Below are 11,195 nucleotides of genomic sequence, written 5' to 3'. Positions count from 1 at the left end.
AAAGCATAAGTAACGTCGTGTATGCCACTTCCGGCAGGCAACTTCACTATTACAGTATGCTTATATATATTTCTTATATTTACCTGTTTATAACACTTCGTACTATGTTTATGACAGGGTTTATTAATATTTATATTTTGTACCATATAATTGCGCCTTAAATTATACTGTTGTTTATATGTGTCCAATGTACATGGTTTGTGTATATATAACGGGGGTTGTTTATGTGATACATAGTTTATTGATATTAAGAAAAGGGGAATGTAGCCCTAAAAAGGGTATACATGGTACTACATTTTATATGTATGTATAATATATAAATATCCTATATGTAACAATCATTTGATGATGACTACCATGCATACAACATGTGGCAAATATTTTTATAAAATGTAACAGTGCTGTTTTTTTTTTTTCCGCACTTCCAACATTCTGGCACCGAGTTAATATTCCCCCGTTTGTGGCACTATAATATTGTACATGATAATAGCAGCATACGTCATGTAGACTATTGCATAAACAGATATAGGTATTTAGGGTACCGTATAACATCAGCTACAGTGATAGCCGCCCTCAAGGAGCATAGGGCATGCTCGCGTCCTGTGCTTGCTGCAGGTGGTCAAATATTTTGGAGCAATTTTGCACATATAATCCCCTTATATCCATAAATTCGTAAACTGGGCGCTCGTACTCATGCGCGCTTTAGTGCACAGTCATGGTGGTGACCGAGCTGGTCCCGTGCTGTCGGCAATTGTGCATTGCGCTGAGCGAAGATGTGCAATATGCTTGTTGGCTGTTGTTGCCGTGCGTTATGTGCATGCGGCGCGGTCGTGCGCATGAATACGTCGTACGCCCTGGCAACGCGAGCCCTTCATGCTCAGCCTGCGCGCGCGCTCATGGCGACCATACATGATGCTGCTGCAGCAGGCTTGTGCGCATGCCGGCGTGGTGTTCCAGGCGCACGGTTATATACTGCGCGCGCGCTGCGGACACTACTATAGCGCGCATCGCGATCACATGCTGCAACGGTGGTAGACGCTGCGCATAGTGCGCGCGCGTGGCGCACGTGTTCGGCTCATTTTCCTGCATCTATTGCATTCGCCTTCCGTGCGCATGTGATACCAGGCGCGCGGCGCGTTCACCATGCACGCCGCGAATTTCTGGGTTGTCTGCCGTTGGCAGTGCAGTGCACGCCTCATGTGCTCCTGCACTGTTCTTGCCTGGTGCACATTGTACCTTACGCTTTTGGTGATCCCATCTATTGTGCGCCACTGCTTGCTGTGCTCGTGCCGCGTGTGATTCGGTTACTCCTGTGTCCACTACACCTGCGCTGTGCATGCAGCATTGTTCTATTCCTGTTCTCCTGCGCTTGTTGCGCATACCGTTCCATGCCCTAATGGTGCCGCCGTTCCTGCGCGTGTGCTGTGCTCGCCCGGTTCTTTCCAACTGCTCGTGGTTCACGCACGTTGCACTGCATTGCCGCCGTGTTTCGCACTTCTTCGAGCATCCTCTCCCATCGCACCTCCTTTGTTCCCCTTTGTCGCTTGCTCCTGCCCGGTTCGCGCGCTTTTGGGTGTTGCTCCTCTGCGTGCCGTCGTTTGTACTTGTGTATGTTGTCGGGCAATCCTGTTCACGCAGTCCCCCGTGCGTTCTGCTGTGTTTCTCCCTCTTTTTCACCACCGTGCCTTGCTCCGCTATGCGCTTTTCCATGCCTCTTTGTCCATTGCATCGCGCACTCGCGCGTACCCTTCACGCTTTTGTCACATGTCCCTGCATCCACTTGCGGCCTTCTGTGTGCTCTACCTTCGGCTTCTATGCATGGGACGATACTCCACTTTTTGTTTTTTTTGGTTTTTTTTTTTTTATTTTTCACTCTCATCACCCTCGTGCTGCCGCTGTTCCCTGGTTTCGGTGCTTTTGTTGTTTTATTGGTTCTACACCTGCCTTGGTGCCTTTTACTTTTTTACTGCCGTTTTCAATTTGCGCTTATGTTTTTCCCTAGTTTCTCTTCTGCCCCGCATTTTCATATTTCCTGTTTGTCCCTTTTTTTATTTTATTTTATTTTTTTTTTTTTTCTTTTTTTTTTCTTCCTTTGGGTCCTTTTTTCTCCTTTTTTCTCTTTGTTCTCCTTTTTTTCCATTTTTTTCCTTGTTTTTTTCTTTTCCCCCCATTTTCCTACTTTCTTTGCTATCCTTCTACTGCATCCCTTTTTCATTCCCTTTTCATTCCCTTTTCCTGCAGGCTTCCTTTGCGCGCCACGTTTTTGCGCCGCGTTCGCCTTTTTCATATGCATTCCTGCAAGCTACTGCTCCGCAGCCCATTTTGTTCACTCTTGTCACGTATCCTTACCCTTGCATGGCATTCCTATGCTTTTGTCGCGATTTCACTTCGTGCATCGCACGCCTCTGTGGGTTTGTTGTTCTTTTGTTGTTTTTTTGTTTTTTGGCATTCGACGCCTAATCTGCGCGCGCTTTGCGCATTTTTTATGCTTAAGTTCTTTCTGCTTTTGCATTCGCATCCAGGCTGTTGTTCGTTCCATGCGCTTATTCTATTGCCACCATCTTGCACCTGCGCGCGCATCCATCTTTTGTTTTCCACTACGTCTCCTACTATTTGTCATCTTCGGCGTCCACGACATTGCGTTCGTTGATGGTTTTGTGTTTGCATGCTGCCTGCATCTTGCACCTGCGCGCGCATCCATATTTTATTTTTCACGAACTCTCATACTATTTGTCATCTTTGGCGTCAACGCCATTGCATCCGTTCATGCTTTTGTGTTCGCATCCAGGCTGTTGTTCGTTCCACGCGCTTATTCCATTGCCTGCATCTTGCACCTGCGCGCGCATCCATCTTTTATTTTCCACTACCTTTCATACTATTTGTCATCTTTGGCGTCCACGCCATTGCATCCGTTCATGGTTTTGTGTTTGCATGCTGCCGGCATATGGCCTCGGCGCGCACACCATCGGTCTGCCTGCACCGCGTATTCGAGGTCCTAGCCGCTCACACGCGTCGACAAACGCGCCCCACTCAGCACGGCTCTTGCGAGCAAACGTGGCTGCGCAACTACCGCAGCAACACGGATTCGAAGAGGTAGCCGAGTGTAAGACCGATTCGACCACGGATTGTCCGAGTGAAACAACGGGGCACATTGTCTCTCCGAGCACACGTGGCCGAGTAAGGGGTATTCGACGAATTAGCCGAGTGTAACAACGGAGGGAGAGATTGTCTCTCCGAGCAAACTCGTCGACCAAAGCGGCAGGGTAAACCGCATTGTAGCCGAGTGCACGGATTCAACGAAGTAGCCGCGGGCGGGACGGCGACCAAGACGGCAACAACGACGGCAGAAGAATTTGATGTTGTTATACTGCGGTTTGTAGTGTACAAGGGGTTTAATGTACGCACACAGAGAGACAGTGTGTGAAGTCGTTTAGTGGAGAACGGTGTAGAAAGGGGGGAGCGGGCGTTATTCATGACGCGTTGTGTGTGTAGGTAGTAGTAGTGGTACTTTTCCTATTTGTTCCTTTCTTTGTTCTTTGTTTTTTTTTTATTTTTTTTATTTTTATTCTTTTCTCTTTTCTTTTTATTCTTCTTACATATGTCTCATTTCCCACTTTTCCTTTCATGTAGAATTGTGTGTATTACCTAATGTAGAATGGGCATTTGTATAGGCAGAATTTTGTTTAAGTTTCATATGTATTCAGGGCAAGAATAGAAAGGTGTTCCTTTTCCTTGTGTATTATAAAAATATATTATAGAACTGTTCGAGTAGCTCCTACCTGTTGTCAAGCACATAGAACGGTTATTCTGTGCGGGAGCCAGGCACATGTAGCATGTGGCCACGAAAGGAACCGTCGGAATATGGAGTTAGGGATTTCTGAAGTATTAAGTGGACGCATGAAGAGGTTAATAACACGTTGCGGCATTTTTCTGCTGATGACAAATGCAAGATGAGTTCGCAAGATGGGAGGTATAAGCCTGTGGAGCAATTTATTGGACATGTATTGGCAATATGGGCACAGAAGGAACGCAGGTTCACGCAGCACGAATTTGACGTAAGTTTGCATGAGTGCGTGTACACGGATCGCCGGAGATGCATCCAGAAAATTATTCTGTCAACGGGGAAACATGGGGTAGATGGCGCAACCGCAGTTTACCGTTTATATATACTCGTTCCAGTTGTTCCATATATTCACTGTAGGCGGGGCTATGGGATATTATGCAGGGACTATTGCGGGAATTTGTGGACTACATGGCAGAAATGGAGCAGCACGGACTACTAGAGTCCCTGGGTGCAAACTGTGAAAATCCAGGATGGAAATATAAGCACGGAGACAATACCTTATTCACCAGTTATAGCCAGAAAGCCAAAATGACGTGCAAGATCATGTCCACTGCATTAGCGTTCATGGGTACAGTAAGACAAGGACGTGGTGTTGAAGTGACGAGGAATGAAAATGAAGGAGATATTAGACAGATATTAGGATGCGTTGTGGTGCATGTATTTGAGAGTATCTTAAGCAATTCACAGTGTGGAGACACGTGGAAAGGCATAAATTATGCGTGGGAGGCAATGAAACAGGTAGATGTAGGGTACGTGCTGGCACCAGGTGCGGGCGCACTTGCAACCGGAAGATGCGAGCACAGCGGGTGGAAGGGGTCCACCATAGGTAGCGGAAATATTAGAACAGCAGTTCATGAGTGGTTATCGAAGCATACCGACTTAAGGACAAAATTGAGGGAAATGCATGGAAATGAGAACTGTACGGCACAGAAGGGTACAGGCAATGCATTAGCAAAAACAACAGGGAACGTGGATCCAGGCGCACGTGTCATCGGCAGCGGTGGCATTGGAAACGAAATAGTGACAGTGGTGAAGGAAGTATTCGAAGAGATGAAGGACGAAGTAATAGAAAAATCCAAGTCATCGCCAGCGATACCAGGAGCAGGTAGGGGCAGCGAGCCTGAGATTCCTAAGAATACGAACATTACGAATACCAAAATGTGGCACGGCCAGCTACGGCCCAACACAGCCGAACATGGATGCCGCCGCAACAACGCAACGGCCACAACAACACGCACGCGGGCGGAACGACAACGAACGCGGGAAGAACAGCAAACAGCGACGGACCAACAGCAGACCAGCGAGCAGTAACCCCTTGGGTGCCCCATTTCGGCTTGCGCCGAGGTGTGCGGCCACGCCGGCCGCGGTAGCGTACCGTTCCCTTGAGCCGCGGTGTGTCGGGCGGCGGTGAAGAACGGCCAGATACGTGTACTGTTACCATCTAGCCCAGTCCACGGAGTACGGAGTCCACCGAGTCCATCTCGACCCACTGCATCGACCCACTGCATCGATCCATGCATCGAGCCGGACCCCCACCCTGCCGCTAGCTGACCCAACCGTCTCGAGCCCCCTTCTTTCTGTACCACTGGTGTCGTTTTTTTGTATCATCTTTCTCATCTTGCGTTGTCCCCCTTGCAGAGAAGGCAACGAGCACGACGGCAGACGCGCCGACACCAGGAGCAAACGTAGCAAGGAAGGACTCGGAGGATGACGAACCACCAGCCAGACCACCACCACCCCCTAAACCACAGAACGGAAATGATCAAGGAGCACCGGGACAGGGAGCAGCAGGATCGGGGGGCCCAGGACCCGTACCGCAACCCCCACCGGTGGCACCACCACCAGCAGAAGGATCTGAGAAAGCAGGTAAGGATAAGTCCAAACCAACATGCCCTGCAGCAGGCGGATCCCACACGAGACATGTAGGGGAAGGTATCTTAAGCGTGTCTGTCTCGTTCGTCCCTTCTTCGGACCCCAAGGATTGCTCAGGTAGTAATAGTCCAGAGCCTCCGGCGTGTAGTACCCCACTCGACAGCAAAGTGCACCCATGGGGTCCATATGCTATTGTCGGTACCCTGAGTACACTATTGGGCGAGAAAGAACACAAAAAACAAAAACAACAAACCCACAATTTCCGCAGACAGAAGGAGAGACACCACGGAGATAACACGGAGAGAGAGAAACCAAACGTCGCATGAGAATGACGCGGCGAGAGCGTCAGCGGGCAGAGCGACGGGGCGAGCCAGACTGCCGCGCCCGGTAGAGCGCTGGGTCGCCGCGGGATGTAGACGTCGACGTAGACGTCGACAGACAGACCGACACACACACACTGTGTGTGTTGTGTGTTGTGTTGTGTGTTGTGTTGTGTTGTGTGGGACAGAGAGAGAGTCTTTTCCGGGGGTGGCACCCTACCCCAGTCCGTCGGGGTCATCAGTTAAACGACGGCAACGAACTATCAGTGACGGACAGCGGGCAAGCGCCGTCAACGGTGGCACCATGGTGCCGACCGTGTGGTCCACAATCCATGTCACAAGAGTTCAGTTGTCATCGCATTCTCACTTTGTCCCTGTGGCTTAAATTTGCAGGTACCGGTACTGAGAAGGATAGCTCGAGTAACGGCGGACCAGGCGCAACATCAACGGAAGCACCGGCCCCACCAGCAACACCAACAACAGCTCCATCCCCAACACCGGGGACCCATGGAGCAGCAGCAGGAACAGCTGATGGTACTATCCAAAGCACTATTGCAGACGTTACCCCTAAGAACAAAGGGCATGATCCTCCTAGTGCCCCGAGCCCCGCGGACAGCGTAGTAGATGGCGGCAAGGATGACCCCCCTCCTCTCAATCCACCCAAACCGAAACCGAACCCGAACCCAGATCAATCGGGCAGTAGTGGCAGTTTCAGTGATGCTGATATGGCGGATGGAGTTTCTGGTGGGCAAGCACAGGGAAGTGGTGGTGAACCGGATGATCAAGTTACAAGCACTCCTGGCGGTGGTGGACTGGGTCAACCTGCCGCCGAGGCAGCAGGTCCAAGCCCAACAACTGTTAATTCTGTTCCAGATAGTTCACAGGCAGGTTCACATCCTCCATCAGGACCAGGGCAAATTGTGGACTCAGGGACAGAAGTAACATTAGTACCATCTACTAATCCAACAAGTAGTCCAACAGGACCAGGACTGACAGTTACCCAACCTGATACATCCAGTGGAAAAGCTAATGAAGGAGGTAAAGCACCCACCTTAAGAGATAGAGCATCCAGTTCAGGAGGCAGTACCCTCAGTGAGCAACAACCTACCCCGTCTTCCCGTAAACCCTTCGACCCCAAGGATCTTGTCCCCTATACCCCCGTGATCATTCCGGCGGTGGTTGGTATCGGGGTTATTGCCTTTTTCCTATGGAAGGTAAGTATACACGACAATGCGGGCATGCCGCATTTGCAGGATGTTTATACCTCAGAAACTCCCTACGCGCTCCAACATATGCTCGTTCCAATCCATATATTCGCCTACACCCGCGTGCATTCCTTTTATCCTACCGTCCTCACCCTCCTCTTTACCCCCCTTTTTCTGTTTAGTATTTTGCCTACCTCGCCAAACGACGACGAACGTATCGAACTATACGTGACGTGCCTTCCCCGCCACTCGACGAAGAAATTCTAGACCATCTACAACGCGGCGAACTACCGCCACCCGATTACGGTTACACGATGGTTAAGGATAGGCAACCCGCGTCAACATCCGGTAGAGCACGCCCGCCACGCGTGCATAGGCGCACGATTATCGAGCTACATCTAGAAGTGCTCAACGCATGTGAAGCAACCGAATGGGAAAACGTCAAAGACGACTATTGGCAGATACTCGTTGAACAGTTTATGCGGCACGGAAACGGACATAGTAGTTCCTTGGATGCTCCTACCACAAACCAGGCTTTACCAGGAAACCATGTTCCATCCACTGAGTCCGACGGCATAGATCCATGTCCACCACATGACCCCGATCCATGGTGTTGTATGGAAACCATACAGTTAGCAACGGACACTTCTCCACCTAACGAAGAACACCCCGATCCATGGAGTTGTATGGAAAACATACAGTTAGATGCAGAACAGCGTCGTACTCATTGCGACCACGGTGACGCGACGTCCGACGGCACCCAATGGATCACTTGGATTGACCGCAACAAACATATTGTGCGGGCGTGCACGACGCAGCCGTGGTTTAATGCCCTCAAATCGGAATGGAAACAATACCTACGTGAGCACATGGTGGCAACCGACGACAACGTGCATCGTGAACTACGTGAACAAGGAAGTATTGGATGTGTGGAAATGAAGAAAGATGCCTGGAAACAGTGGGTCGCGAAGCAACATCACGACATGGCAAAGTATATAGAAAAAGAGTGGTTCCAACATTTGTTGAACAATGTAGAGCAGGCGACAGTGCCGGCAACAGGCGAAGTACTTGGAGTCGAAAAAGACTTAGAAGTGGAAACAGTAACGGCAGCAGCACATGTGCTACGAGTGAGAGATTTACCGTGGTCGCAACCACTGCATCCGCAACCTTACATGAAAAAACCGTTAACCGCTAAAACATGGATACTGATCCTGGCATTAGTCATAGAAGACTGCGAGCTTGAAAGCCGTTTGCAGGAGAACGAGTTATATGTGGATGATCTATTGCACAATATGCGACATTAGGATGACGGGGCATATGAATGCGACATAACGCATGCTGACCGTACACCACTTTTACTTCATTATGTGATATACATAGTATATGTCTTGTTTGTACTATTCTATACCTTCTTTTTTTGTTCTGCTCTCTTCTGCTTGTGCTTACTTTTGCTTTTGTTTTGTTCTTTTTCTGTGTAGTCAACTTTTAACATGACCATGGGGACACGGTGGTACACGTCAAATGCATATAAAATGTAGCTTCACATGCATAATATGAAGGGGTACAATTCTCCTTTATGGGAAATTAATTATTAAAAGATGAGCAAGTGCATTCTAAGGGTATAGTGTAGAACTCATATAGAATGCGACTAAGCATTCGAGTATAAGGACAGCTTGTCTGTGCGCGCAAACGCGTCGAGCAACGCGGCCGGGTAAACCGCATTGTCGTCGAGTGTCAGAAGCAGGGCATTGTCTCTCCGAGCACACGCGGCCGTGTAAACGCGATTGTCCGCGTAAGGAGTTTTCGAGGGAAGGATCCAGACAGAGGGGGATCACAGAGGGTGCAGTGGAGCGTGGCGCAGCAGGAACACACATATTATGTGGGAGGGCGAACCACGGAAGCAAGGCGGCAACGACGGCGGCAACGACGGCAGCAACGACGGCAACGACGGCAGAAGCATTGATGTTGTTGTCGCTACTGCGGCTTCTTGTAGACCGGTGTAGCATGGCGTATTCATGACCCGGTGTGTAGTGTTTTTGCTTTTTTTTTTTTTTTTCTCGGCTCTTCTTCCTTGTTTTTTCTTCTTTACGGGAGGGATATTGTTCATGTGTGGACCAGAGAGTCGTCTCTGTGTTGTGTAGAGGATGTTGTTATGAATTTGTATGGATATGTTGTTTTTGGGTCACTTTTTTGTTCTTGTTTCCCTTTTTTCATTTCTTTTTTTCCTTCTTCCAAATCCCACGATTTATGGGGTGTGTGATTAAATTCAGATAGGGACAGTTCGGCCATGTGAGATGTTTCCGCAAGGACCTTACAAGGAAGACACGTTCCATTCCATATGAAATTCAATAATACATAACAGCATATTGTGCGCATATTATACTCAAGCCGTTATCTGAGAGATAATGATATCATTCGTTTCATTATATTGCTTCATCCTAATCACAATATGTCGTATGCGACGTTGGGAGCTTTATTATTACATTATGTGAGCACACGGCGTCTGCAGGGCACACAGAAGGAGTATAAGGTAATTTATTGTGAGGGCAAAATGGAGCGAGCAGGCGCCTACACATATATATAGGTGGTCGATAGGCAGCGTACGCAGTTTGCAGCATACATATGTTCACGTTACTTGAACGGGGAATCATGTGCCCGATGTGAACATAGCATACGCGGCAGCGCATGTAGCATACGGGCGAGTCCAGTGAGTATCTTCCGTGAAGACAGGACCATGAAATATATGTACTTGCCCCCGCATTACTCCAATTGTAGCACAGTTTATGGAAGGATACAGAAGTACAACTGCAGAAGTTTATAGCACATTTGAATGAGGATGGCATGGACGATATGTATTATGCAAATTGCAAGAACTTTGGCTGGCAGCACCCGCATGACCCGACTGGGACACCCTACGTAGTTACACGCATGGGTGACAGAATTATATGTACAATTATGACCAGGGCATTGTGGTTTGCCAATGGTTGGAGCAAAGCACCAGAGATGCATACGGAAGATCATAGTGGCGGGGGGACAGATTTGAAGGATTTTATACGATGTGGAATTGTAAATATGTTTATGCACCTATTGGAGGAATCAGCATGTGCAAGTCGGTGGGGCATTTTCTATGCATGGTACTCCGTGAAGCGCATGGAGAATGAAGGACCGTTCGGACGGAACTTAATATATGAGGGAAAATGTAAGAACGGAATGGAACAAGATATTCAGGCAAAAGGATGGTCTATGAAAGAAAGTATTAAACAATGGTTAAGTACACATGAAAGCATAAGGAACAGCATGCAGAACGCAAGTGTAAGTACGAACTGTAGCCGCAACATAGGAGAACTCCCGACACAGGGGAAAGGTAACAAAAATACGGAGGACGGGGACATAGTAAAAGAGCAGGTAGTACAAACCGCGAAGACTCTAAGCACAGGGATGCGTAACATATTCACAGAAATTAAGAAAGAAGTGAAGGCAAGTGGTAGCAAGGGGGAAGATGCTCAATCCCCAATACCTGCCTCAGCCGCGGCAACACCACAGGCACCGACAGGTAAGGACCGATGGGAGAAAGCACCAATACGGCCCAATACGACCGCCACCGATACGACTGCGCATGCGGATGGATGGCCACAACAACGCCACGACGAACAGCACGCGCGGCGAGAACAGCACAACAGCACAGCGCGGGACCCCTTCGTTGAGGTTGAGCGGTGGCGGAGCGAACGCATATGAGTAGCGACGGGAGCGACCGAGATGACGACGAAAACAAATAAAAGTTGTACTGCTACCATCGCAACCCAGTTCACCGAGTACGCGGTCCACCGAGTTCACCTCGATCCATGCATCGACCCATGCATCCAGCCGGACCGTACCCAGCCGCTACCTGACCGCACCGTGGCGCCGCGTTCAGGGTTCAGGGTTCAGGGTTTAGGGTTCAGGGTTCAGGGTTTA

General features: G+C 49.1%; 2 protein-coding genes across 2 annotated transcripts; both read left to right on the top strand.

The window, feature by feature from the left end:
- Positions 1–4,219: 4,219 nt before the first annotated feature.
- Positions 4,220–8,545, top strand: AK88_05437 (uncharacterized protein; the record flags this gene model as incomplete). The annotated part of the gene is made up of 4 exons (XM_012483039.1): positions 4,220–4,949; positions 5,483–5,914; positions 6,430–7,250; positions 7,424–8,545. The coding sequence occupies 4 exons, from the start codon at positions 4,220–4,222 to the stop codon at positions 8,543–8,545; spliced, it is 3,105 nt and encodes a 1,034-aa protein (XP_012338462.1).
- A 1,145-nt stretch (positions 8,546–9,690) lies between these two features.
- Positions 9,691–10,794, top strand: AK88_05436 (uncharacterized protein; the record flags this gene model as incomplete). The annotated part of the gene is made up of 2 exons (XM_012483038.1): positions 9,691–9,771; positions 10,017–10,794. Coding segments are annotated over 2 exons (858 nt in total), but the record flags the coding sequence as incomplete, so codon positions are not given.
- Between the last annotated feature and the right edge of the window lie 401 nt (positions 10,795–11,195).

The sequence above is a fragment of the Plasmodium fragile genome (assembly GCF_000956335.1).
Source record: "Plasmodium fragile strain nilgiri unplaced genomic scaffold supercont1.133, whole genome shotgun sequence".
Taxonomy (NCBI): domain Eukaryota; phylum Apicomplexa; class Aconoidasida; order Haemosporida; family Plasmodiidae; genus Plasmodium; species Plasmodium fragile.
The sequence above is the reverse complement of the archived record's forward strand: the minus strand, read 5'-3'. Positions and strand labels throughout refer to the sequence as shown.